At 44.6% G+C, this 27667-nt stretch overlaps 1 protein-coding gene across 3 annotated transcripts; it reads right to left on the bottom strand.

The window, feature by feature from the left end:
* Window positions 1-210: 210 nt before the first annotated feature.
* On the bottom strand, window positions 211-26727 carry LOC306922232 (phosphatidylinositol-3-phosphate phosphatase MTMR7-like). 3 transcript variants are annotated; one of them, XR_013789890.1, is made up of 15 exons: window positions 26315-26727; window positions 22744-22869; window positions 18095-18257; window positions 17274-17431; window positions 13339-13467; window positions 11615-11749; window positions 10482-10614; window positions 10186-10295; window positions 9820-9945; window positions 9134-9183; window positions 7951-8151; window positions 7480-7614; window positions 6809-6944; window positions 4763-5209; window positions 211-1584 (listed from the first exon to the last, which is right to left on the bottom strand). XR_013789890.1 is itself a non-coding variant. In XM_079499656.1 (14 exons), exons 1-14 carry the CDS (start codon window positions 26336-26338, stop codon window positions 4880-4882), a joined length of 1956 nt encoding a protein of 651 aa, XP_079355782.1. In that variant the 5' UTR covers window positions 26339-26727; the 3' UTR covers window positions 3721-4879. The 3 variants fall into 3 exon arrangements, 2 of the variants coding, with proteins under 2 accessions (XP_079355782.1, XP_079355783.1); XM_079499656.1 differs by lacking the exon at window positions 211-1584 and having other exon boundaries at window positions 3721-5209; XM_079499657.1 differs by lacking the exon at window positions 211-1584 and having other exon boundaries at window positions 4996-5209; window positions 6760-6944.
* Between the last annotated feature and the right edge of the window lie 940 nt (window positions 26728-27667).

The following is a 27667-nucleotide window of genomic DNA, read 5'->3' as shown; positions in this document are numbered from 1 at the left end:
TTGATTGATTTAATTTATTTGGCGATAAGCATACATCACACATACAACAGACACAATATCACAGAGGAGCCATAAGGCTGCTTTCCTTTGTGGTCCTCCTGTCCTGGACACAACTGTATAATCTTCCTTTGGACTGACAGCAAACAGACTGTACCAAGTACCACTCTACTGAGTACTGACATTCGTGTGCAGCTACAATGTCACTGGCATTACGTAGGGCCAAAAACACAGATGACACTCGACCTCGTTCCCTTTGACAGTGCATTTATTAGCTGATCATTTACATTAATGGATAATAGAACACATACACACACACTACAGGCTACGTACAGCGTGGGACACATTGGCTTTGGGCCTCGGGGATTTAGAGACCATGAAATGCAGTCAAGGTCGCCATCCACAGCTGTGCCCATTTCAGTATCGAGCCTCACTCATCATCATCACACTGGGCGAGTTTCATTTGCCACTCCGCCAAAGTAGTTTTTTTTTTTTTTACTGTACATCAGAAGGAAGGCAAACAGGCTGTTCCCTCGGACGCATGGCAACAAATAAAATGTGCTAAAGGATACTGAGCACCTTCATTCCCCTCAACCATCGGCAAAGTCTGGTCTCGGTAAGCGAGGTGCTTTTTGGCCTCACGTACCACAAAACAGCCCAGCTCACGGATCGGCTGTTATCGGTATGCGACGCCTTCGTACGATGGGGTATAAATCCAATAGGTTGTATGATTCAACAACAGAACATAAGATCCATCGCTTATTTCAGATATGCCCACATTTGTTTTTCACTGGGCTGCCTGCCAGTCATCAAAATGGTAAATAAGTAGAATTGAAACATCTTAAAATTCTAGGAAGACACTCATCAAATGATGGTTGGTTATTTGACAAATTGGCTTGTGATCTTCTAATATACAGTAGAGTACACAATTTCATCGGCCAATAAACAAATTGGTGCAGTATTTAGCTGCTGGCCAGTATGTGCGCCCTGCACATGGCCAAGTTGAACAGACAGATGCAGTTTCAGAATAATAGCATTGATAATGTAAAGTTACACAGCTACCTCATATGTTGTAGTGACTACAATTACATAGTATGCGACGTGTTAAGTTGAATGTATTTGGACAGGGAATAACCCCTTTGACAAAGTGTGCAGTGAATTGAAGCGCTCAGAATTATGGCCACATATTAGCTGTAATGTCAATGTTACACACATCACCTGAAAGTCCACAACCTGTAGGTACAGTAAGTATATAATGTATTTGACTCCCAACACATAAAAAAAAAACGTAATGTATTTCACATTGTGTGGTCCCTCATCTAACAAACTAAATTGGTCTCAAGATAAAACTTATTCCACCACTCAGACCCTTTAAAAGAAAAATACATTTTACAGTACACTGAAACATAAAACACTTCATGGCTTTAAAAAATAAAACATTGCACACCAAAAAAATAAAACTGTAGCCTTTGTTGTAAACATGGGTATACTTATTCACATTTTGCTCAAGTTTGTTCCTCTAAAAACAGATGATGATCAATACTTTAAGAATGGTTCAGCCTGGGGGAATTCCATTTCTTGATCCATCTAAAAGAAAGGAATTCACATTCATTCCTGCACAATTTCTGTGACTTGAGTACTTATTGGCAACCTTTTAATGCCTGAACATTTTCAAATTAGTCTTTGGCTACAAGGTTGGAGCGACAATATTGCTGCCAACTCTTTCTTTCAATCATTTTTTTCATCTCTTAAAGTGGAATGATTCCATTTCTGACAATAGAAAAGCAATGAATACAAATAATAATGAAGAGAATTTGTTTTAGAGCTTTGATTTAGGTAGGTCCAGAAGTAGTTGCAAGGGAACAGATGATTTAAAACGTGACTGCCAGCAGAAGGTAATCTTGATCTAACACTAGCAAAGGGCTTGAACCTAATAGCACTAGTCAAACACCATCAATAAACTCATCACATAATTTCCATTAAATCCCATTAACACACTCTGTTGTGTTATTTCACACGGGACAACGTTTCAGCCTCTGTGAGCATCAGTCATTATGAACTGAAATAAAGCATTTTGTATGCTGCTTTTGCGCTGCATGCTGCCTTAGGTTTATGGGCTCTATGCGCCTTGTGGTTTTCAGGACGCAAAGGAAACAAGAGAAATCAACTCAAAGCACATAGGCACTCCAGATCGCTGCTTTTTCACCACTGTCCAAATTGGATGAGTTGAAAGGTGGTGAACAGACAAGAGATTGCTCCGTCTACAGACAATTCCTGTATGATCACAGCGATTGCGTTCATGGTGGTCATAGAGCGCATAAATCCAGTACCGTTGCTACAGGACAAGCAGACATACAGTACAGTAGGGGCCAATTAACATTTATGAACATTTTCAAATGAAAGCAGCTGTGTGTCTCAGACATGTTGTCGTGGACATGATTTTGACACTGGACTGTAGTTTCGAGGAATGCTTGAAACTAATATGCATCTAAAAATGAAGGCTTCCTCTATGGTAAAAAGGAAAAACAAGGAAAGAAAAAAGGCTGGTTGCTGATGCGCATATAGCCTACCTGATCTGGTGTGTCTGAGCTTTGAGAGCCTAATACAATTAAACCCAGTGTCCCTATTCTAGTGAAAACAATCTGCGAACATAGCGGCCCATGTGTCATTGCCCACTACATTTGAATGCTTACAGAAAGTACAAAACTATCACCCTTCAACCGCATGATCCCTAGCATCCCTTTTAATCAGGGCACGTCAGAATAGGCAAACCTTTGGCTTAAATAGCCGATCTACAAGCTTACATCACGTTGCCAACACTGTGATCCTGTAGATCGGAGATTTTCAGCGAATAGGTTTTATTTACTGTAGAGTGAAAAAAGGAGGGAGTATAGAGCACTGTGGGGACTCTCGGTCAAGTTCAAAGTACTATATAGTAAAGTTTAAGTGGTTAAAATGCAGTCTATGGGTGTTGTACTGTACACGTGGTTTAAAGCAGGGGTTCCCAACCTTTATATTGTCACGGACCGGCTGACAGTTTGACAGTTTAAACTAAAGCAATGACTTTTCCAAATGAGTGTTTCCTAAACAATTAGCACACTATGTAGAATTGAATTCTTATGTTTTGTTCTATGTTCTACATTCAACATTGAGGCTTTTAACCTTTGCTTTTATGAAATATCCGAGACCATTAGGGTTTATGGAAGATGATGAACGTGATTAGTTTGACCAATTCAACCACTCTTTAATCTAATGTATTCTATTGTCAGTTTTGAACATTTTCATTACACATTCATCTTAAAATAACTACTGTAATAATCGAACATAGCCTATCTACAGGCTCAAAACGCACCACAGACGCATCGATTCCTCCTGTGGAATCCAAATGACTGAGAGAGAACCATGTCTACATGAAACTCCTAAAAAGTGCAGGAACTGCCCTTGTACGCTAAACTCCTTTCTCTCTCCAACCATCACACTTCAGCAAGACAATACTTATTACAGTCACTGTTGTCTGGCAGAAACCTCCACATATGTCAAATAAATTAGTGGCAGCGGTGGCCGAACGGATTGCGGAGCGGTCTTGATACCGGTCCGACACGTTAAAATTACCACCGCTGAAGCGCCCTTGAACAAGGCATTGAACCACTACGATGAAATGTTCTATGAGCAGGGCCTGGCTGGAAACAAGTTCTTGAGCTTATCCCAGATACCCTGGGTAAATATAGTTATCATTTCATTTCATTTCATAGTTTTTTTACGTACATGAATGCCCTACTTCATCATACTAACTACACTAACTACAGTGTCACACCAAAGTAGCAAAAACAGCCCATGCTCACAATGCGTCATCACTGACTCACTACGCGACACATTGTGAGCTTGTAGAGCGGCTATTCCTTTGCTACTTTTGGGAGCTTGTAGATCTGCCATTTAAATGAAACGAAAAGTGAAAGTGGTTCATGTGTCTTGTGGGTTTTGTAAATATCGGAACAACGAAAAGTATTAATAATTACGAGCGTGACTGAACAATAACTACACTGGTTCCATTGGAACACATTTTTCAATTTCATGTAAAGTAACAGTTTTTAAAGCATTGAAGCTGTGAAGGTTTCCACCCGACAGCGGTGATAACAAAGTTCCTCGCTCATATAATACCACAACGTTAGTGTGAATGGCCACGACTGAGCAATGAAGTTAGCATTGTACTAAAATCCGACTACCATTCCATTATTCCATTCGACAGTCGCTCCTTTAAAACAGTGAACTCAGCAGCCAGGATTAATCCCTTAAAGTCGGTCATACCAGACCTGACAAAAAAAAGGATAATTTCGTATTTAAAAAAAGAAAAGAAAAGCCAGATACCAGAGGATTTCCCCTCATTTTGATACTTCCACATTAAAGTAGGACTTCACCCATTTTGAACCGTATCTTCATATAATTGATTTGGTCCTCACTAATATTCATCATAAGAGGCCACAAACGCTGTGGATGATGTCACTGCCCAACAGTGACATCATCATGCTGAAATAAAAGCCATTGCATTAATCAAAAATATAAAACCAATGTGTGTTTTGAAATGACCAAACCTGCGTACCAATACAAATTATGGCACTGGTAGTCAGTCAGGTTCTGTACTGTCCACGGCCAGTGGATGTACTGTACATGGAAATGGTGTCATCTTACAATGAGCATTAGTGAGGACCAATTAGTACGAAGATAAGGTTGAAAATGGGCGAAGTGCTCCGTTAAATGCATTTTGTACCTTTGTGAATTGGTGTGGGTGAGTTGCGTTGCGTCCTCCCAGTCTCTCCCTGGGTTTCCAGACAGACAGAATATGGGTTTGATTTCCATTCAGGCAACGGTGAGGGCAGCCTTCGTCCTAGTCCGGGTCCTTGCCATAGTCCTCGCCGCTAGACGAACGGCTGCAGAGGTCGGCCACGCCCGACTCGTGGTCACTGCAGGTCGAGAGGTCGTCGGGGTCGCGACCCTTGATCGGGGCAGACGACCCTAAAGGCAGGGTCAGAGTCTTACGACTGGTTGATCCAGAAGTGAAGGTGTTGCTATAGTTCTGTGCCGGGCTGGCGATTGGATATATGTAGGAAGTGGGCGGGTCCGGCCCGCAGTATCGTAGATGTGATTGGCTAAACTTCCTCCTCGGAACCTCGACCTTCTGCCACGTGATTGGTTTCCTGGTCAGGGCCGCTATCCTCTGCAGTTGAGGAAGGAAGGAGAGAAGGAAGGATGTTAGGAAGGAAGGAGAGAAGGAAGGATGTTAGAACTAAATGCCTTCCGAGGAAACACATATTTAATTGTGTTGTTCATCGGCAATGTGAAAAACATAGTGGACGTGTGCATTATAGATATTCTCCGTATGTCGCTACCCGGTTGAACTCAAAGACAGTCTTTTAGCACATAAACAAACGCAAACAAAGCTTCATCTGCCAATAGATAACGCCACAAAACCCAAAACGGGACAAATATCAACTTCATGTTGATTTAACTTGAATTTGAAGAAGCGGGTCCGGATTGGGATCCTTCTTTCTTCCACATAAAATGGCTAAATCAACATATCATATTTGTCTTTAAAACACTCTGCAGTCCGCACTGGGTTTTGCGGTGTTGCATAAATTATTGGCAGAATCAGCTTTGTTATTGTTAGTTTATGTGATTAAGAAAGTGACTTTGAGAGCAGTTTTATCATACAATGGAAGTCAATAGGGTGACATATTTTACGTAACTATGCAACGTAGCAATACATTCATGACGAAGTTACACATCCCAAGCCTCTACCAAAGTGTCCTATTGCTTTAACTGTTGAACCCCTACATCCTATTCATATTTACATTATGATATAAATATTATTCATATTTGAGATGACAAAATGTCATGTTGATTGGTTTGTGGGGTTTAGTGTTGATTTCGTTTTTTCACAGAGGAAAACCGAATTAAAACAATATTAAAGTAAATAATATTAAATATAAAAGTAAGCTACAGTATGATGACTATAACTATAAATATATTGACATTTTCGTCAGCACACTAGTCAGGGTCAGGGACTCGTTGAGAAGAGATCCAGTAGAACAAGAAGACAAGTCATTTCATGCTTGGTTAGACAATCTACAAGCGACACGTTGTGAGCTTGTAGATCGTTCTATTTTCAGCATGCAAGTGTAAAATCAGGCATTACGACGCCATCAAGGCAATAAACAGTAGACTAAATCAGTGTGTGGATTTAGTAGACTACAATCGCATGATATTTAATCAACAAAATCAAAATTACATTTTATTCAAAAGACTATGACTAATGACTATAGAGCGTCGCAGTCCCGCCCCAGGAAATGATTCCCTGTTCATTTTCCTCAGACATTTCAAAAAGTATTTATTTAAAGACCTTCTAAGCGTCGTACAGCGTCGAGTTGTGAGAAATCATGACAACAAACACAATTTTTCGGGCTGAACAAATAATTAGAAAGAAGAAGAAAACGGCAGGTTACAACACTTTTTTCTTGTTTTTCTTCTTTGTAATTATTTGTTTGGTCCAAAATATTGTGTTTATTGTCATGATTTGTCACAACTCGAGTTGGCTTTGTACGACGCTTAAAAGGTCTTTTAATAAATACTTTTTGAAATGTCTATGGGAAAAATGCATTGGGAATTATTTCCTGGGCCTGGCGTCGTCATGAAAGGGGGCGGGACTGCGATGCTCTATTAGTGGGGGTTGGTTCAGAGTGGGCGTGGAGGGGTGGGTGTGTCGTATGCCTTGTCTGGAGGCCGGGGGGTGGTGGTGGGCGGTTCCTCCGGGCGGTACCTCCTGGTGATTGGTCAGCTCCTCCTCCAGCCGCTGCGACTCCTCCCTGACGGCGGACAGGCAGTCGGCGGGCGACTGGCGGGGCGGAGGGGGGCGGGGGGGTTTCTCCATGTGGTTGTAAAGACCCTTCCACATCCTGAGGTAAGGGGAATAAGAAGGGAACATGTATTTGCCACATACCGTTTTGGCTAACATACTAAATAGTATGTTAGTGTGGCATTTCTGACACAGTGTTAACATTCGTTCTTCCAAAAGCGCCAGTCATTTTCAGTGAAATCCTTATTTTGAAGGTTCCACAGGAACCCGGGACGTAAACCGGATGTGGGAAAACGATGTGTGTTGTACAGACGCTCGTCTGTTCTTTCAGCTCAACTAAGAAGCGCGACCTCGCAGCTACTACGGTATATTAGTGGTTCTGACGAGAACGATGGTGAGCAAGCATAAAAATGAATCTCGATTCCATTCACCTGGTGTATTCCCATTGCCGCAGTTCCTCCAAACACAGCTGCTTTTGAGTACAGAACTAGAAACACTAGCCTGCTGTTTCAGGCCGAAACTTCAAAATAAAATGCCCAAATTAGCCATTTCACCCCCGTCTTTATGAGTTGTGTTTGAGTATAAACATGGCATCAGTGCGTTTGTTCCTCAATGGACGTAGTGCATTAACTCACTTGAAGCAGTAGGGGGAGGTGTTGGGCCTCAGCACGCCCTGTGTCTGGCTCTGCTCAGCCTTGTACAGTGGGTTGGTGTACTGTGCCCTGTCTTTCCAAAGCTGACTCCATACCGAGTGACTCCGCTCCTGAAGCCTGAGGACCGCACACGCACACACACACACACACGCACACGCACATGCACACGCACACGCACACACACGCACACACGCACGCACACACACACTTTAACCACTTGAATCCATATATCCTTAGTTGACTCTGCTAGTATTTCCCTCTCTTCACCAAGAATAGCCAATAGACAAGTTCACAACGACTATTTCGAGCATGAAGATATCTCTACAAGCATCGTGAGCTTGTAGACCATTTTCACTACTTTTGCCGCGACACTGTCATGCGACAAAGTAGGGTTCAATAGCACTGACTCGTGCGAAACGTCGTAACATCATGGCCGACGTGCGTCCTCCCTACCTCATGTCGAGCCGCTCCTTCTGGCTGTTGCCCAGGAAGGTGCCGTACTGGCAGGAGTAGACGTGCGTGTGTATGGCGAGGAGGAAGCGCTCGTTAAACTCAAAGGCACAGGGGAACTGCTCCGACAGCTGCCACACGCACTCCAGGAACTGGTCCATGACCGGAGACACCTCCTTGGGATCGCCGTCCAGGTGGGCATACCTGCGAGGGGAGGAGGAGGAGGAGCACGTTGGCATAATATTGGCCAATTGATTATCTGTGGCATATTGTTGTTGTGTTTTTTCATAAATTGAACATACTACTACAGCGTCACACAAAGAGATCTGCAAGCTCACAATGCTCTTCAGAACGAGGTTACAGGGTGGATCACCCACTGTTTTCTTACAAACTGGACATTCCTTTATTTTCATCTCTCTCCACTATCCCTGCAGACAGGCTTTACAGAAGCTGTGGCTACATGACAGGAGAACAGGATCTTTAAAGATGTCGCAACACACACAGGACAGGCAACATCATCTTCTGAAAGAGACAACTTGGAAGCCATCTTGTATCTGTCAGTCAGATTTCAGCCAGTCCCTCCCTCGCTGTCGTGTGTTTGGTCTGAAGATCCGTCTCTCAGTGTGTGTGTGTGTGTGTGTGTGTGTGTGTGTGTGTGTGTGTGTGTGCGCATCTCAACTGTGTGAAACCTCCAGGTTACCTAACCGGTTTGCTCGCTAAAATGATTATCAGTTGTATGCATCTGTTAAGGCATTTATTGACAGGAAATGGCAGCAAAGGTTATGATGCTTTCATGTGACGCTGTAGTATGATCAAGTTGATTTATGAAAAAATTGAAAAAAAGTCAGAAATACCGGTATGGAGATAAGAGATTTCTGAAGAGGGAATCTTGAAGAGAAATTGGCCGCACAGATTAAGACACTGGTTTCATGTCTTCATCTGCATCCTAAATGAAATATTGGCACTTTGGCTATCAGCATGTGCGGCCATTTCTTGTTTTTCTTCCAAGATTCCCTCTTCAGTTTCTCCTCCCGTGGGCGGGCACCGCTACAAGGACATTGGTGTGCATAAGCACACCTCATCCTCATGCATAGATAAGAGGTTTCTACTTTCTGCCAGACAAAGACGATATCCATTTGGGGCTCATGGAAATGTCTGAGAACCACTGCTCGGGGGAGTGACTGACCTGTGTGAGAACTTGTGTCCAAAGGAGACCCAGTCTCGCTCTATCAACAGCTAGAGAACAGGGGAGGGTGACAGGGAGACAGAAGAACAGGGGAGGGTGACAGGGAGACAGAAGAACAGGGGAGGGTGACAGGGAGACAGAAGAACAGGGGAGGGTGACAGGGGAGAACAGGGGAGGGTGACAGGGAGACAGAAGCAGACAACAGAGTTAGCATTAGAAATTAATGACACGTCTGTGAAGGTCAACGTTTATCCAGAGATCAGACGGCGTGTGTTAGAGCAGGGGTTCTCAACCTTTTCAGGCTGTGACCCCCAAAATAATCATATTTGAACTGGGGAGTGGACCCCCCCCCCCACCCTGACAAGGAGTTGAGGCATTCAATTTAGTTTCAGTTTCGTTTCAATTTAATTGTGGGCTCACATTGTGAGCTTGTAGATCTGCTATCGGCTATTTTCACAATTTTGCTAACTTTAGGTGGTGTGTATATATGCATTACATTACAATAACACAGATAGCCCAAAATAGCCTTATTTGTGAAAGAGACATATGGGAAACCTTTGGATGCAACCTAGCAAAACTCAATAGTTTAACATTTGCATTTTGATTACACAACCTGCATCTGTGTGTGCGTGTGTGTGCGTGTGTGTGCGTGCGTGCGTGCGTGTCTGTGTGTGTGTGTAACGTACCATGAGTCCTCTGGTGGATCTGTAGTAAGGGTCCAGCAGTACACTGGCTAGAGAGCAGGCTTGGGCCGTTCGGTCCCAACCGTCTGAACAGTGAACCAGCACACTGATGCCCTCATCAGCCACCGCCTGGACACGCACGCACGCACACGCACACGCGCACACGCGCACGCACGCACACACACACACACACGCCCACACACACACGTTTCATAAGGTTAGGGTTTAGGTTGGAATTAGGAGATATGGAATGAAAGTCGACGCAATACTTCCAAATGGTTGCAAAGTGTGTGTGTGTGTGTGTGTGTGCAATGTGCATTGTGCATGCATGCGTGATACGTGCGTGCACACGTGTAGTTGTGTACGGACCCTGGCTATAAAAACCCCGGCATCCACAATGGCTTTGATGTGTTTGAGCCATCCAGAGTTCTCCAGACCAAACAGGAAGTCAGTCATCGACGGAGTCCGCAGCTCGCCCACTGCATGGAGAGAGAGAGAGCACCGGAGATTGAGAGAGAGTCACACACACACACACACACACACACACACACACACACACACACACACACACACACACACACACACACACACACACACACACACACACACACACACACACACACACACACACACACACACACACACACACACACACACACTCTTACCATCAATGATTTTCTGTTGACTACTCCTCATTACATGGATGTTCTCGATGCCGATGAAGTGCAGTTTGATGTTGGTGTAGTGGTCTTCACTCTCATAGCCTTTACCTGCTGCCCGGTTAGCCATGGCGTTCAGCTGTGGACACGCACACACACGCGCACACACAGAAACGCGCACACACACACACACACACACACACACACACACACACACACACACACACACACACACACACACACACACACACACACACACACACACACACACACACACACACACACACACACACACACACACACACACACACACACACACACACGTTCAAGAATTCCAGCTGCAATCCGTAGCTTTTGACCACACATCTCCCCCATGAAAGACCCTCAATGTGTACCACTGAGCTCCGTTTTAACCAGGACAGATATTGCATTCATGAGCTTCAGGCAGTACTACTTGTTAACCAGTAGGTGTCACTCACTACCTGACACCAGCTGGGTCTCAAGTGTCTCAACGGAAGAGTAGTGAGTAATGAGTATACTGTACTAGTAGTATTGTATTAACCCATTTTGACCTGAGATCAGATTCTAAAAATGTCTTCCACATCCTGACAGTTTTCTGAAAAAGCTATGTTTCTATGTCAGTCGTTCTTTGATTTTTAAAAAATAGCAGACCTACAAGCTCATAGCGCGCCACTCGGTGGCGCGCTATGAGCTTGTAGATCTGCTATTTTTCAATAGCTAAAGCATAACATAATGCTAACACCAAAAGGGGTTCCCGCCCAAAATGGGTTAAGATACTCTTTAACACTCTTTAACAATTGTAAAATACATTGTATGCATGTAATTCTGCACATGCACGTTCGTGCCTTGTTAGTACTCAATTTCCCATGTTACACAAATCCAATGTTGGCATGTTCCCCACCACACCCAGTTGATAGTTGCTCCCTACAATGGAGTCAACAATCAACAGTCAATCAACAAACACACAATATATTATATACTCAAACAAATCTCATTCTCTGCAACATAAAAACTTTAACCATGTGTGTTAAATTCAGTCTCAGTGGCAGGGTGAACTGCCACAGTGTGTGTGTGTGTGTGTGTGTGTGTGTGTGTGTGTGTGTGTGTGTGTGTCTTACCTTAGGCCGTGTGTCCACGACATAGATATAGTCACTGCCAGGGTTGGACTTCATCACTGCCTGCAGCATCTGTTCATCCTCTTGACATCGGCCACTGAAGCCCGAGAGGGGCTGGCTGCAGCGACACACCGCAGCCTGACACAAGAAACACATGGTTGCTGTCGTGCAGAAACCTCTCATATGGCCCGGACGGTTAGCTCAACCGTCTGGGCACCTAGGCTGCTGAGCCAGCCTGACGGTTAGCTCAACCGTCTGGGCACCTAGGCTGCTGAGCCAGCCTGACGGTTAGCTCAACCGTCTGGGCACCTAGGCTGCTGAGCCAGCCTGACGGTTAGCTCAACCGTCTGGGCACCATAGGCTGCTGAGCCAGCCTGACGGTTAGCTCAACCGTCTGGGCACCTAGGCTGCTGAGCCAGCCTGACGGTTAGCTCAACCGTCTGGGCACCATAGGCTGCTGAGCCAGCCTGACGGTTAGCTCAACCGTCTGGGCCTCTAGAGGCTGCTGAGCCAGCCTGACGGTTAGCTCAACCGTCTGGGCACCTAGACTGCTGAGCCAGCCTGACGGCTAGCTCAACTGTCTGGGCACCTAGGCTGCTGAGCCAGCCTGACGGTTAGCTCAACCGTCTTGGCACCTAGGCTGCTGAGCCAGCCTGACGGTTAGCTCAACCGTCTGGGCACCTAGGCTGCTGAGCCAGCCTGACGGTTAGCTCAACCGTCTGGGCACCTAGGCTGCTGAGCCAGCCTGACGGCGTGCCGCGGGTTCGACTCTCGATCCCGACGGCCTTTGCCGCGTGTGTCAGACTACTTTCAGTCTATCAATAACAGCAGAAAAAGCACAAAAACAAATCATTTAAAAAAGGGGGAAAAAAAGAAACCTCTCGTATCCATATTCTTTCTTAAATGTATCATGCCCTACTTGATCACACTACAGCCGAGCGTCACACGCAAGCATCCAACGTACTGTAGCAGATCTGCAAGCTCAAAAATGTGAGTTTCCTTCATCCCAGTCTTTCAACAACAGACTCCTTTCCTGTAGTTTCCCAGCCTGGCCCATATACCTGTGATTTCTGGTCTAGCGGGTGCCTGTCGAAAACAGGCGATAGGTCCTAATTGGTTCGCCGATCTGACTTACAGTATAGAGGGTAAGCGCATGCAAAGTGACTTGGCAAAGTGAGTTCAATGTCTATAACGTTGTTTAATGCAATCAGAAAGGACTTTTCTGTTTGGATGTATGGGCTGTCAAGGTTGTTTGCCACTCAGTAGGCGTTCCTGCATAACTTCTAGGTATGATGATGATGTCACGCACATACCCTCTATTGGTTAGTGAAATACACTTCCTATGCCAGATTTTCCAATATGTTTCCCCAAGCTTTCATTTTGAGCTGAATGCGAACAAACTAAAATAAAAGCTTGGGTACCGAGGCCTAGTAGTTCCCTAACACACTCCGTCAGATCTCTCAATGAACGTTGACCTTCACATACGTGTCATTCTAGCGCTGCCCTTAAGATGGTTACTTAACCATGACTGTCTCCCTGTCACCCTCCCCTGTTCTCTAGGTGTTGATAGAGAGAGACTGGGTCTCCTTTGGACACATCCTATATTCAAATTAGCTAATGGGAGGGCCGGTGGGGGGGGGCCACGGTCACGGCACTCTGAGATGACCATCAAACCTGTGTGTGTGTGTGTGTGTGTGTGTGTGTGTGTGTGTGTGTGTGTCACTGACCAGGGTGTCCTGGTGAAAGTAGGACAGAGCAGGGAAACGTCCGCGGCTCCTGAACTTGGAGCTTCCTACGATGATGGAAGGTGTGGCTGACTTGGGAACAAACAACTCTGCTGCATACGTGTCACACACCTAGTAGAGAGAGAGAGAGAGAGAGAGAGAGAGAGTCAGAGAGAGAGAGAGAGTCAGAGAGAGAGAGAGACAGAGACAGAGACAGAGACAGAGACAGAGAGAGACAGAGACAGAGACAGAGAGAGAGAGAGACAGAGACAGAGACAGAGACAGAGAGAGACAGAGTCAGAGAGAGACAGAGACAGAGACAGAGACAGAGACAGAGACAGAGACAGAGAGAGACAGAGACAGAGACAGAGACAGAGAGAGACAGAGTCAGAGTCAGACAGAGTCAGAGTCAGACAGAGAGAGAGAGAGAGAGACAGAGTCAGAGACAGACAGACAGACAGAGAGAATAGTGGAGGGAGAGAAAACTAGAAAGGTCGCAATTTAAAAAAATTGTGGTTGCCGCAGTGGCTTACATATGCCCCTCCCACTGATATTGCCAGCCAATTACAATGTCACGTCACCCCTGCGATCATGCGTAAGTAATTCGGAGGGGATTTATCCCCCAAAAACGTTTTTGCACCATACGGTTACATTTTTGGCATTTGCGGCGCCCCCTATGGATGAAAATGGAATTGCTTTTGGCTTTTGGTTGATTGAACCACCCGCGACATGTGATTACAATTTGGGATGGATCGGACATTCTGTTCGTGATTTATGGCATTTTTTGTAAAATAGGCCCCTCCTACTAACTTCGGAAGCCGATTACAGCCGAACGATACGCACTATCAAAATTCCGCCGTTCGAGTTTTCATCGGAAAGGTCCAGAGATCACGTGTACTGATTTTTGTGAGATTTAGACAAAATCTGTAGGAGGAAAAGCAAAAAGTGTGTTTTGGACAAAATTCAAAATGGCGGAAAATCTATCATGACGCAAATGGGCGTGGCCTATATGAGGAGATGCGTCATGACCCAAGGAAGGCAGGGGGAAAATTATTTTGATTTTACGACTTACGGTTCAAGAGTTATAAGCCAAAATGTAAAGTGGGCTGTTATAGCGCCACCATGAGGCCGACCGATAACATTATAAGTTGATTAATTTTAGTAATTATTATGAACCTACCCTCCAAGTTTTGTAACTATAGTGCTTACAGTCTCTGAGGAAAAAATACTTGAATGTGAGAAAATGCGAAAAAACGCATTTTCCCATTCATGTCAATGGGGAAATTTTATTCACTAATAAATTAATATCAATTAAACTATACAACATTTATCTTAAAAAAATACAAGCACATCCTTCCCGATGACGCCGGTCAATTTGAGATATAGCTCAAGTGCGTACAGTCAAAACTGTGGGAGGAGTAGCATTTCAAAATAAAGGTTACTCCAGGTGAATAAATAAAGTGTTACAAGTACTATAGTCTGGTTGCCCTTTAGGGCAACCACACTAATGAGAGAGAGAGACGGAATGCGGGGGGAGAGGGGAGAAACAAGGCAGAGAGATACGGTACATCATAATATGTACTGTATGTTTCTCTCTGTATATATACTGTAGTATCGGGACAAAGGAGAGAGACAGTATATTACAGTATAATACCATTGATAAAGCAAATACTGGAATACAGTGTACAGTAACACTAATGTAATGTCATTTAACTATGAGATATTAAATATTGTCCACTATGTGCGGATCTTTCCTGATTGAATGAATCCATAAGGAAGTAAAACAACGTGTCGTGTAACAATGGCATGCTACAAGCTCACACGCATCATGTTGCATTGTTACACAGTGTGAGCTTAGAGACAGGCAGATTTTTGTGTGCAACAAAGGCGTACAACGTGTATAAATTTAACTTAAAATGTTCCACCCCGTGTCTCTGGAACTCACTCCCAACCCATAGAATAGCCTTCCCCACCACATTCTGTTTTTGTTTTCTCTCTATTGTTTAGTTTTAGTTGTGCGATTCTTCTTTTCTTTTTTTTGGGGGGGGGGGGGTTGTTTGGCTTTTGTGCCTTAATTGATAGTTACAGTGAAGACAGACAGGAAAGAGGGAGAGAGAGAGGGGGAGAGACACGCAGCAAAGGTCGTCATGAACGGGACTCAAACACGCAGCGCGCTGTCAGGCCAGAGCCTATATGTGGCATGCGCCTGGACCACTAGGCCAGTGGGCGCCCTTTGTTATGTGATTTTTGAAACAGTATTAAAGGAGGACCACACACACACACAATGGAAGATGCTTCTAAGCATATTGCTAGTTTGATGCTCTAATCTTTAGAAAACTAACCGTAAACAGCCCATCTATAAGCATGTAGATCGGCTATTTTCGCCAGGCAACATGCTTCCATAGAAGACATGCTGGCTTCTATAGAATCCAAATGACTGACATCAGTCGCGGCGAACTTTAATCCATGGGTAAAATGAACACTCAGCATTCTGCTGTGTACAGAACAGACACTAGTAGCTGATAAGTGAGACCTGGCAGGAGAGAGAGAGACAGAGAGACAGAGAGAGAGAGACAGAGAGAGAGAGAGACAGAGAGACAGAGAGACAGACAGAGAGAGAGAGACATGCTTTATCTTATCTGTGACCTTGTAAATCCTGCAGCAGTACAAGGCAAACAGCGCCGGCAGCTATACGGGAACCACTTTCTTTCTGTGACTAACAGCAATGCACCAACTTCAATGAAATATGAACAAACATGCCCAATAAACAGACTTCCATGGTGCGGCATGTGTAGGAGGCGAGCCGTCTAGAAGTGGGTCTGTCTGTGAGTCTGTCTGAGTGTGAGTGTGAGTGTGTGTGTGTGTGTGTGTGTGAGTGTGTGAGTGTGTGAGTGTGTGAGTGTGTGAGTGTGTGAGTGTGTGTGTGTGTGTGTGTGTGACGTGTGTGTGTGTGTGTGTGTGTGTGTGTGTGTGTGTGTGTGTGTGTGTGTGCGTGCGTGCGTGCGTGCGTGCGTGCGTGCGTGCGTGCGTGCGTGCGTGCGTGCGTGCGTGCGTGCGTGCGTGCGTGCGTGCGTGCGTGCGTGCAGAGTTTAACCTCGCAAACCGCTGGACCAATCAGTGACACATTTCTTGTGCACACTGACACTGCCAGTATAGGCCAAGGAATTACAGTAGCTTCCTGCATTTTTTTCCTCTCCACATAAATATGCTTCCAGGTAACACAAGTCATTCATGCGTGACTGACGTCATAGACTGACCACATGAACTTTGAGATCCATGCCATTATTAAACCCCGTCATGTTTTCTTCCTTATATCACTTTCTTTTTTTTTAGGTTATTTATTTATTGAATTAATGCAAATGCAACACAAACTGTGGACACAGGTCTGAAATGTCTCACACTGGACCTTACGGGTCCATTTGGTGTCATTTTACACTCTCGAGTTACATTATTGTTAAACATCAGCATTACTTAATTCATTTACAAGAGGTCTACACAATTAGAGAATGTAGAAGAATTGTTATTTTGATTTTCTTACAACATTTGCTCTCCTATGGCACCAACGTCAATACAGATTGTGGACAAAATCTTATCATATCAAGCAATAACAAAACATTGAGGCTAGCCTAGGCCGGGGCTCAGCGGTCCAGGCACCTTGGCTGGTACCCCAGTCTGGCAGTGTGCCGCGGGTTCGACTCCCGATCCCGACGGCCTTTACTGCGTGTCACCCCCCCATCTCTCTCCTCATTTCCTGTCAGTCTATAATTTTATAAAAAATATAAAATAAGAAAAGGCGAAAGCCACAAAAAACTAAATCTAAATCAAATGATGGTCTGCGGCTCAAATGCCGAATAAATAATGGTCCTCGATATGAAAAGCGTTGAAACCCACTGATCTAAGCTAAACATGGTGTAAGTGAACAATGCCATCAGACTGACCCTGTACTCGCTGTTGGCTGCCGTGGCCACCCACAGGTTGTTGGGCACGCCCATCCTCCTGTAGTCGGCCGACAGGTCCAGGAAGCTCCACGACTCGCCTCTCTCCTCCTTGTTCACGTTGGGGTTGAAGGACAGACAGTACAGCTCACTGTACTTCTCTGTGGAGGGGAGGAGAGGAGAGGAGAGGAGAGGAGAGGAGAGGAGAGAGTTTACAGTTTACGCATTTAGCAGATGCTTCCAACTTCCCTGCGTTGTCTATCTGAGCATGCAGAACATGGTGCTTTACCATTAAGGCAATTCATATAATTTAAATGTGTGTCTGTGTGTGTGTAGTCTGTGCAGTGCACGCATGTGAGCATGTACTGTATGTGTGCATAGACTACATGCATGCATGCATGCATGCACGCACGCACGCACGCACAGCTAACACATTCATACCATAGTCACATGTATGCAGACAAACACATACAGTACATGTAGGCCTATGCGCACACACACACACACACATCTTGTCATGGCAGTCTGGTGAGGGAGCTGTGTGACAAAAGTCTCTTCTCGCTCGCACGCACGCACGCACACACGCACGCGCACACGCACACGCACACGCACACGCACACGCACACACACACACGCATCTTGTCATGGCAGTCTGGTGAGGGAGCTGTGTGACAAAAGTCTCTTCTCGCTCGCTCGCTCGCACGCACGCACGCACACACGCACGCATCTTGTCATGGCAGTCTGGTGAGGGAGCGGTGTGACAAAAGTCTCTTCTCTCACTCACACACACACACACACACACACACAGTCACACACACACACACCTGGTCGTGACAGCCTGGTGAGGGAGGCGTGCACGTCCATGCAGTCTCTCTCCTGTGGAATGAGGAGCTGGATGACCCGGAAGTTCTTACAGCGCAGGACCATCTGACTTCCTGTGGGCGTGGGCGGTAGCCGCTCCACACTGCCCACCATGCTGTGGAGCACCTGAACACACACACACACACACACACACACACACACACACACACACACACACACACACACACACACACACACACACACACACACACACACACACACACACACACACACACACACACACACACACACACACACACACACACACACACACACACACGTGATGGTCATCTCAGAGTGCAGTGACCGTGCTGGAAGGGAAGTGAGTAGAGCCAGGCTCTACTCACGCTGGTGTGTTGCGTGACTGTCTCACTAGTTAGCCAGTCAGTTTCATGTCAGATTGTGTTTTCGAATGTCTTCTCATTCTGAAGAGCTCAACGTCGCTCGGTTTACGTCAGATTGCAGTTGCGCTTGTGTGTGACATTTGGACTTCATGCACACGCATGTGCACACACACACACACACACACACTTTTTCATTGTTTGTCTATGGAATTGAAAGCCACTAACGTCAATGACTTTTTTGCATAATACAGGCCTATCTTGTGATATGAATGCAGATGACTGCATTGTGTAATTTGTGTATGTGAGGGTGATAGTGTGTGTGTAATAGGTCTTGTGAGCTACAATATCAGTTTACTGTTGCTATAGAAATCTTGTTGGGGAAACTGTGGAACCTCTCTCAATAAGTGAAATCCTTGTTGTGAGAATGCTGACTACGGTACTTTATGGGTTATTTGACAGAACGTATAAGTGCACTTTACTTGAACACACCTACAGGGGTTGACACTAAGGTCTCGGAGGCACTTGCCCGTCGGGCAAGTACAGGTCATGTTCTACTTGCCCAAAGATCATGCCCAATTGCCCAAAAAGTAAATTGCCCATTATAAAAAATGATGGGAAAATTTGAATGACCGTTCAATTTAACTGTTTTTTTGTTGTTGTTTTTTTTTACTGTTTGGGGCTGTGCGCTAAAAAAATATCATACCTCATTTTTTATGCCAAATACCTACATAGCTATGACAATGGGTTCACACTTGTTATTTTTACATTTTCAAGTGTAGAAACAGTGAAAACAGCAAATTATAGGCCAACAGTGCTCTTATTTACTCCGCCAGCCCGAACGTTTTATTTACCTGCCAGGGCCAGGTGGGCAACCCTTAGTGTCGACGCCCGACCTATCACACAGCCCACTTCATCACAGGGGTCACAGGCCCAGGGCCAGGTGGGCAACCCTTAGTGTCGACGCCCGACCTATCACACAGCCCACTTCATCACAGGGGTCACAGGCGAAGCGCAGGACAGAGCTGGTGGCTTGCTCAAAGCCACTGGTAGTGGACAGATGTAATGCCAGGCCCCATCCAGCACCAAGGAATACACCCATGCGTCTGTGCCAGGGACTGACACTGGCAAACTATGCTTCGTTGAACTCCTAAAGCTCTCCTCTGAGAAAGCATTAACCACTTCCAACCTGGTGTCTCTATTTGGGCATACTGTAGGTGAAAAATGTCAAAATCTCCTCCCAAGTTTCCAAAGGCTATCACAACCTTTCAAAAATAGCTAAAATAGCCACTCTACAAGCTGAATGAATACCTTTCCCCGATGCAACCACGTGTTTCACAGCGCGGCACCACCATACGGAAAAGTATAAAATAGAGTGGTTAAAATGTGTGACATATTATGCACCCAAAGTGGGTCCCTCTAGAAACAAGCGACCTTCACTTGTCACAGTAATACTGACAAGTGAAGTGATTTTTTAATGTTTTTTGTGGCTTTCGCCTTTATTTTATTTTTTTATGGAGGGACAGACAGTAGGCTGACAGGAAATGGGGAGAGAGATGGGGGGAAGACATGCAGTAAAGGCCGTCGGGATCGGGAGTCGAACCCGCGGCACACTGCCAGACTGGGTTACCAGCCAAGGTGCCTGGACTGCTGAGCCACGGCCCAGGCAATACTGTTTTTTTAACGTACCACTGCATTTTCTTGGAATTAATTCATTAACGATATGTCGAGGCTATTATATCAGAACAGACTGTAAGCCGAATCCTGGCGTTGCAACTCTACTTCCTCTCCTCTCCAGAGTCCAGACCTAATCTAGTAAAAAGACACGTTTAGTAAATGGTAAATGGTAAATGGTGCATTTATATAGCGCCTTTATCCAAGGCGCTTTACATAGATTGTGCATTACATTCACCCATTCACACACCGATTGCGGCGGAAGCCATGCAAGGTACCAACCAGCACATCGGGAGCAATTTGGGGTTCAGTGTCTTGCCCAAGGACACTTCGACATGTAGCCAGGAGGAGCCGGGATTCAAACCGCCGACCCATGGATCATTGGACGACCTGCTCTACCTCTTGAGCCACAGTCGCCCCTGAAATTTGACTCCTGTAAATGCCTTTTGTACTGTATCCGTGCGGAGGAGATGCTACACTCATCGTCAGCGCCGTTGTCCTACCCTCTAATTGATAACCGTTTACATTTCAGCCACTGTTATCCTCCAGATCGATCTTACTAAGCAATCAAGTAGGGGTTTAATAGTGTCTTGCTCAATGACTTTTAAACAAGTCTTAGTGCTTTTCATGGTTTCGTCCTCAAAGTGGCAGTTCTTGTGTTGACTTGTGCTTTCGTTGGAAATGTACCCGTTCTACAAACTGTGAAATAAAAAATTCAATCAATCAATCAATTAAGCAGCACGTGGCTGCAGTGGGAAATGCAACCGTTACTGCTGTGCCATGGACCCCCAAATTCATATGTATTTGGCCACGGACCCCCCCCCCCCCCCATCTTAAAATGTTTTGAGCCAGGGATGCCCAGAAGAGAAGATTTGTGTTTTGTTTTTTTTCAAAAATAGCAGATTGTTCCAAGAAAATGCAGTGGCTTGCATCACGGCACAAAGTGACAGGCTGTGAGTTTTATTTCTGAACAGCCAAATGTATTGGAGGTTCCAGCAGAATCTTCTCAATGTGAGAACAGATACTCTTTCTTCATCACCAGTCACACTGAAAACCCCAGAACTACTAGTCTAGGTAGGTCAGGGGTTTTCAACAGGTGGTCCGTATTGCATGTGGTCCCTGACCATACATTTAGTAATGTAGGATTTTTTGATTGTTTTCTTTTTTTTCCACTAGTTGAGAAACCGTGAAGTGACCTATGATCATCGTCCATGTAGTCATTTACTGACAAGTTGGAGGTCAAGAAATTCTAAAAAGGGAGTTAGAATCTCAAGAGGGGGAAGTGCACCAGATTGTCTGGTTGAGTCATTATTATTAGGAAATTATTAGTAGTCCATGGTACCATTGGTTAAGAAACAATACACATGGGATGCATAGCAAGTGATACAAAAGCACTAATCTTAGCCCATATCCCCACCCAACACAGCAGTGGTCCCCTGGTTGATTCTAAATGAGGGTGGTGGTCCCTCGTTCACAATCGTTTTAAAACCCCCGGTCTAGGTGATTCTCTATCTAAGCTGTCCTGAAACAGGATATGAGTACAGTAGATGGGTCACACACCACAAAATAGCAATGGAAATAAAATAATAAAATGTATTTAAAAATACATTTTCGTGAACGGAAATATATATATATATACAGAAGTGGGACAAAAAAATGCTATAGCTAAAATCATTATTTTACCCATTGAATCCTGGGTGTGGGTGGGTTTGTGGATGGGTTTGTGGGTGATTAAATCACCACCCACAAACATCAGGGTTTGTGGGTGGTGATGAGGTCAGGTCACTGAGGTAGCCTAACTGGGGCCTTTGTCCATTTAAGGTTTTATAGGTCAAGAGGAGGACTTTGAAATGGATCCTGTGTTGGACGTCGTGTATGGGGATTATATGGGTTGACCTATCTGAACTGGTCAGGACTCTGGCGGTTCTGGACGGGTTTTAGGTGGCTGATAGATTTGACTGGGAGACCGGAGAGGAGTGCACTGACATTAAAACCCATTTTGGGCGGGAACCCCTTTTGGTGTTAGCATTATGTTATGCTGTAGCTATTGAAAAATATCAGATCTACAAGCTCATAGCGCGCCACCGAGTGGCGCGCTACGAGCTTGTAGGTCTGCTATTTTTGAAAAATCGAAGAACGACTGACATAGAAACATTACTTTTTCAGAAAACTGTCAGGATGTAGAAGACATTTTTAGAATCTGATCTCAGGTCAAAATGGGTTAATCAATTTGGGAGAAGATTAGTGCACCGCACGGACCAGCTTTTTCTGCTGTCACACCAATGGTGAGCACACAGTGTGTGCTGCTGTTTAATGTGCTTTTACCAAAACAGGATGAAAATAAAGGCACTGCTGGATTCAACATTTACACCCAATAAACAGTACTTAGTTGACAGGAGTCCCCCATGGCTCTAGACTAGGTCCACTAGTATTTCCCTCTTCTATGCCAAATCTCTTTGCTGAAGACAAGCTCACAATGTGCCGTGTTGTGTTAAGTTGAAAGCTTATGGATCTGCCATTTTTTGCCCCAGAATAGGGAGGCTAGCTTAGGACCCCCCACCCCGACAAGTGTGGTGTTGCTCGCTACTGCCACTTACCCAGGTCTCCTTGCGTGTCTCTGGGTTGCTCTCTACAAAGATGGTGTGTGTGGCAGAGAGGTACAGCGTGCCCACACTGGGCTTCCTCTGACCTGAGGAACGGGCCAGCAAACGCACATTTTCCACCTGGAAGACACACACACACACACACACACACACACACACACACACACACACACACACACACACACACACACACACACACACACACACACACACACACACACACACACACACACACACACACACACACACACACACACACACACACACACACACACACACACACACACACACACACACACACACACACACACACACACACACACACACACACACACACAGACTTTAATCAAACAGCAGAGGTCGGTAGGCATATGGGGTCACGTGGGATGTGGCTCAACATAAATGGGGAAAAGCGGATAGAATCAATAGAATATAGAATCGTTATGATATATCTTGGGCTTGACCTGCTTGACCTTTTTGACTGGTACTGATTATGCTTGCGACATCACGGTCACTCACTGCTTTATCAGGTCACTTGGTATGTATTCCCTATGATAAAACCGTGCATGCGTCGGACCCCTGCACACTTGCGGTCTTTTGCGGTTATTTGCCTTTTTTGGGCCTTTTCGCAAAAAATAGTGTGGTGGCCCGCCACACAATCATGCATATCGTTGCTGTCGGGAGGAAAACACCTAACTCCATTTTTGAGGTTTTTGATGGCTACTAAAGCAACAAACTCCACCACCTCTCCACCTCTCATGCAAGCAATTGACAATATATAAAGTCACAACACCAACTTTGATGAGGCAGTATTGCTTGCTTTGTTTTCAAAATATACAGTTCTTTTTTCTTTTTTTTTCCTGAAAAATGAACATTTTGGAGTTAGGTGGTTTCTTCCTGACAGAGATATACTGTAGGGGAAACACTGAAACAAAAACAAAATAGGCAGACAGTGGAATACATTACATTCGGTAACAAAGCATTAAAACATACATAAGAACAATGTACAAAGGTACAAAGTGCATCTATATGGTTTAGCAGCGTTTTTATAGGGCAATACAGATTTGTAACTAAAGACACTTGTGCATAAAGTGCAGTATTTCTTTCAAAGTTATACAGGATACGCTGTCAAAGTGCACTAGACTATTAGACTATACATGGAAGCAGGTTTGGTTGTCGAAATGTCGAGTAACCTTTTCTTCTTTTTAGATTGAACTTAAAAGGATGGAAATGAAGGACAATCTCTCATGGTCAAAGGTAGATCATTCCAGATCAAACAGCCAGGATGTTTGTACCGAAAGCGGTTTGCCGTCCCCTCTAGTGGTTGCCCTATAGTGCTGATTCCTATACCAGGCTTCCGTTTCATGAATTCCCTCAGGGGACCATGTAGGCAACACTAGCCTGTTTAAAAGGAAAAACTCCAGAAACTGTACCTCTGAAGGATGTTACAGTGGAGATATGGTAAATGGTAAATGGTAAATGGTGCATTTATATAGCGCCTTTATCCAAGGCGCTTTACATAGATTGTGCATTACATTCACCCATTCACACACACACATTCATACACCGATTGCGGCGGAAGCCATGCAAGGTACCAACCAGCACATCGGGAGCAATTTGGGGTTCAGTGTCTTGCCCAAGGACACTTCGACATGTAGACAGGAGGAGCCGGGATTCGAACCGCCGACCCATGGATCATTGGACGACCTGCTCTACCTCTTGAGCCACAGTCGCCCGATATGAGTGATGGTTCCTTTCAAACACCTTAATAAGTGCACTCTTATATACTGTAACTGTTCTATGGATTTGAGAATCGTGTCACACGTGTCCAAGACCAGTTTGCGAAGACATAACTCGTCTACATTGTAAAACATCAAAAGTGTTATTTTGATAGTATATTGTTAGACTGCATGCTAGGTTCTGACTGAGGCTGTGATCCTACATCCTAGAATACAGAGGCACTGCACTATGAGCTTCTGCTAAATGCCTAATTTGTAAATTGTATTGCGTAGCCTACTTATGTACTCATATAATCAATACTGTTTGTTTCTGAACTAAGCTAAAGGTGTATGTATAGAGTAGACTATACTAGATGTCCTCTGTATGCGATTAATAAACGTGTCGTGAGACTCGATATACTGCCTGGTCAGGTGACACCTTGTTCTCAGAGCTCGACTGAATCCTCAGTCACCAAATGCAGGAGTCCACACTAATGGCCTGACTGCCTGTGGCAAGTAAGAAGAAAATAAAACGTTTGGGCATCCAGGTTGCCCAACAGGCAAGTTCATTCCATCTTTATTCAATAGTATTGGCTCTTCAAGAAGAACAATGCTACCTTTTTTACAACTAGCAGTTTCACTCATTCTTTTTCTGCAGAACTGGATTGAACATTAATTTGAAATGCAATAGGACGGGGAAACTCTCCGGAGACAAAAGGCCTGTAACTTCGTTCACAACACTCAACATGTCAAGAGTCGTGACTCAACAGAGACAAGTGATCTAATGAATCACTTCCATAAACATCTGGCAGGAAATCACTGCCAGTCATTCAGCAGTGCAGCTCCTGACTGTACACAGCCTGAAGCATGGCTGTGTGTATCATCATGTCTGCTACAGTACTGTATGTGTAGGTAAACAGATGGCAGATTACATGATGTTACGCATGAAGCTCACTCTCAGCATCGAGGCTTCGTGTGCATGTATTCTTATTCTGTAAGAGATGATGATGATGATGTGCTGCAGTGATGCAAATAGCCTGCATCCTGATGTCCAAATCACACCGGTAGAGACTACCGTTTTAAGGTCAACCACACCAATGCATTGATGGGAAAACTGAATTGAGAAAAGGACACAATCATGTCACCCTCCGGGGGTCCTGGGATGCAATACTGTACTCGGTACTGTACTCTGACGTCGTTGAAGTAGGACTCATACAAACAATGTCCCCCTCGGACCCATCTAACAGACCTGATCCCCACATTGTCCCCCTCGGACCCATCTAACAGACCTGATCCCCACATTACATTGAAAACCTATCACTGGTCCTGTACGCCTTTGCCAGGGTGTCTGTCAGACAATAAAAGAGGAAAATGGTGGATTGGTGGGTAACCTCCAGCACAATGCAACGTCATGGTTGAGCCTCAGCAGATGATGGTGACACTGACACACACATAATTACAGGGCAAAGACAGTGGGCTGTCGATTCATAGAGGTTTATATAAAACAATAGTTCATCATCGGTGTACATATGGCAGTAAAACGATTTGACACAATAATGTGCACAAAGATTGCACTGCAATGGTCATCATATTCATGCATTTTTGCATCACACAACAATGCATGCATGGCATTGATCATCATGAGAGAGAGAGAGAGAGAGAGAGAGAGAGAAAGAGAGAGAGATGCTCCTAAAAATCGTTCACAAGGTTGAATGCGGGTCAGACCGAGAACTTAAATGTACCATGATAAAAATGATGAGATTATTGAAGAAAAGTGGTGTATTATTATAACGGTGAGGACTGAGGATCTATAGCCAGCTCTATAGCCAGTTGGAACAAGTGCCTACCTTGGGCGTTCGGATGTGCTCCATCACTGACCAACCCGAGCCTCCAGTCTCCAGTCAAAATGGTGCACGGGGAGGAGGATGAGAGCAGGAATGACAATATTATAATGATAATAATAACCCCGATATGCGTTTCTGGTTGTTTTATTATTATTATTGTCGCTGCATGTTAAAATAATAATCCCAAGCCAAGCCCATCAGCGTCGAGTCGACAGGGTGTCGACAAACGAGCTGTAATATAAAGTGCAGTGTGGAATCCGTTCCATGATCGTGTGTGTGTGTGTGTGTGTGTGTGTGTGTGTGTGAGCGTGTACTGAATGTATGTATGTATGTGTGTGTGTCCGTGTGTGTGTGTGTGTGTGTGTGTGTGTGTGTGTGTGTGTGTGTGTGTGTGTGTGTGTGTGTCCGTGTGTCCGTGTGTGTGTGTGTGTGTGTGTGTGTGTGTGATCGCTCACAACAACACACACGGATACTTCGTTGAGGAGGAAGGATTTACCCTGGCTGCAACGGCGCATGCGCACACTGTATGTTGTACAGTGGGTCGGGGCCCATTTGTGGGTCGCGGACACATTGTTATGGGTCCACTTAGTTTTGGTTTCCTACATTTTTTGTATTATTAATCATAATAAACAATAATAATAATAATGTATTATTATTATTATTATTATTATTATTATTATTATTATTATTATTATTATTGTTGTTGTTGTTGTTGTTGTTGTTGTTGTTGTTGTTGTTGTTGTTGTTGTTGTTGTTGTTGTTATTATTATTATTATAACCCTATATGCTTAAAAAGCAAGAGTTACATCTTTGGAACTAGTCTAGTAATGAAGGCATCATAAGCTTGTGTATCACTATGACTAAAGACAATGAAGTGCTTCTGCTTGCTTTGTGATGAGATGAGTCAGTGCCACTGCCTGACCTACAGGAGTGTGGACACACTGGTCAGTGAGTGTGTTTGTGCAGATCATGATGATGAAACTGTGTCATATGATGGCAGCATTATTTGTTGGGTAACCCCACAAACAATAACCATGTGGCTGAGGGAAAAAGAAGGAGAAGGGATGTTATGGTTTTCATTTCATCAGAATAGAATAGATGGCACAACCCTGGCACAGAGGTTCTCAAGGTTTTCCATGCCAACTGGACCAGTGAAGTAACTTAAGTAGTTTTCAGTAGTAGTAACATTACAGTAGCCTACCATTTGTATGGCTGTGTGGTGGTCCACATAGCCAAATAAATAAATACACATAAAATAGCCTCTGTGCCTCTGTTACATATTGTGAAGTGAGAAAGAAAGAAAGAAAGAAAGAAAGAAAGAAAGAAAGAAAGAAAGAAAGAAAGAAAGAAAGAAAG

Source organism: Electrona antarctica, assembly GCF_951216825.1.
Source record: "Electrona antarctica genome assembly, chromosome: 4".
NCBI lineage: Eukaryota > Metazoa > Chordata > Actinopteri > Myctophiformes > Myctophidae > Electrona > Electrona antarctica.
This window is presented reverse-complemented; position numbering and strand designations above follow the sequence as displayed.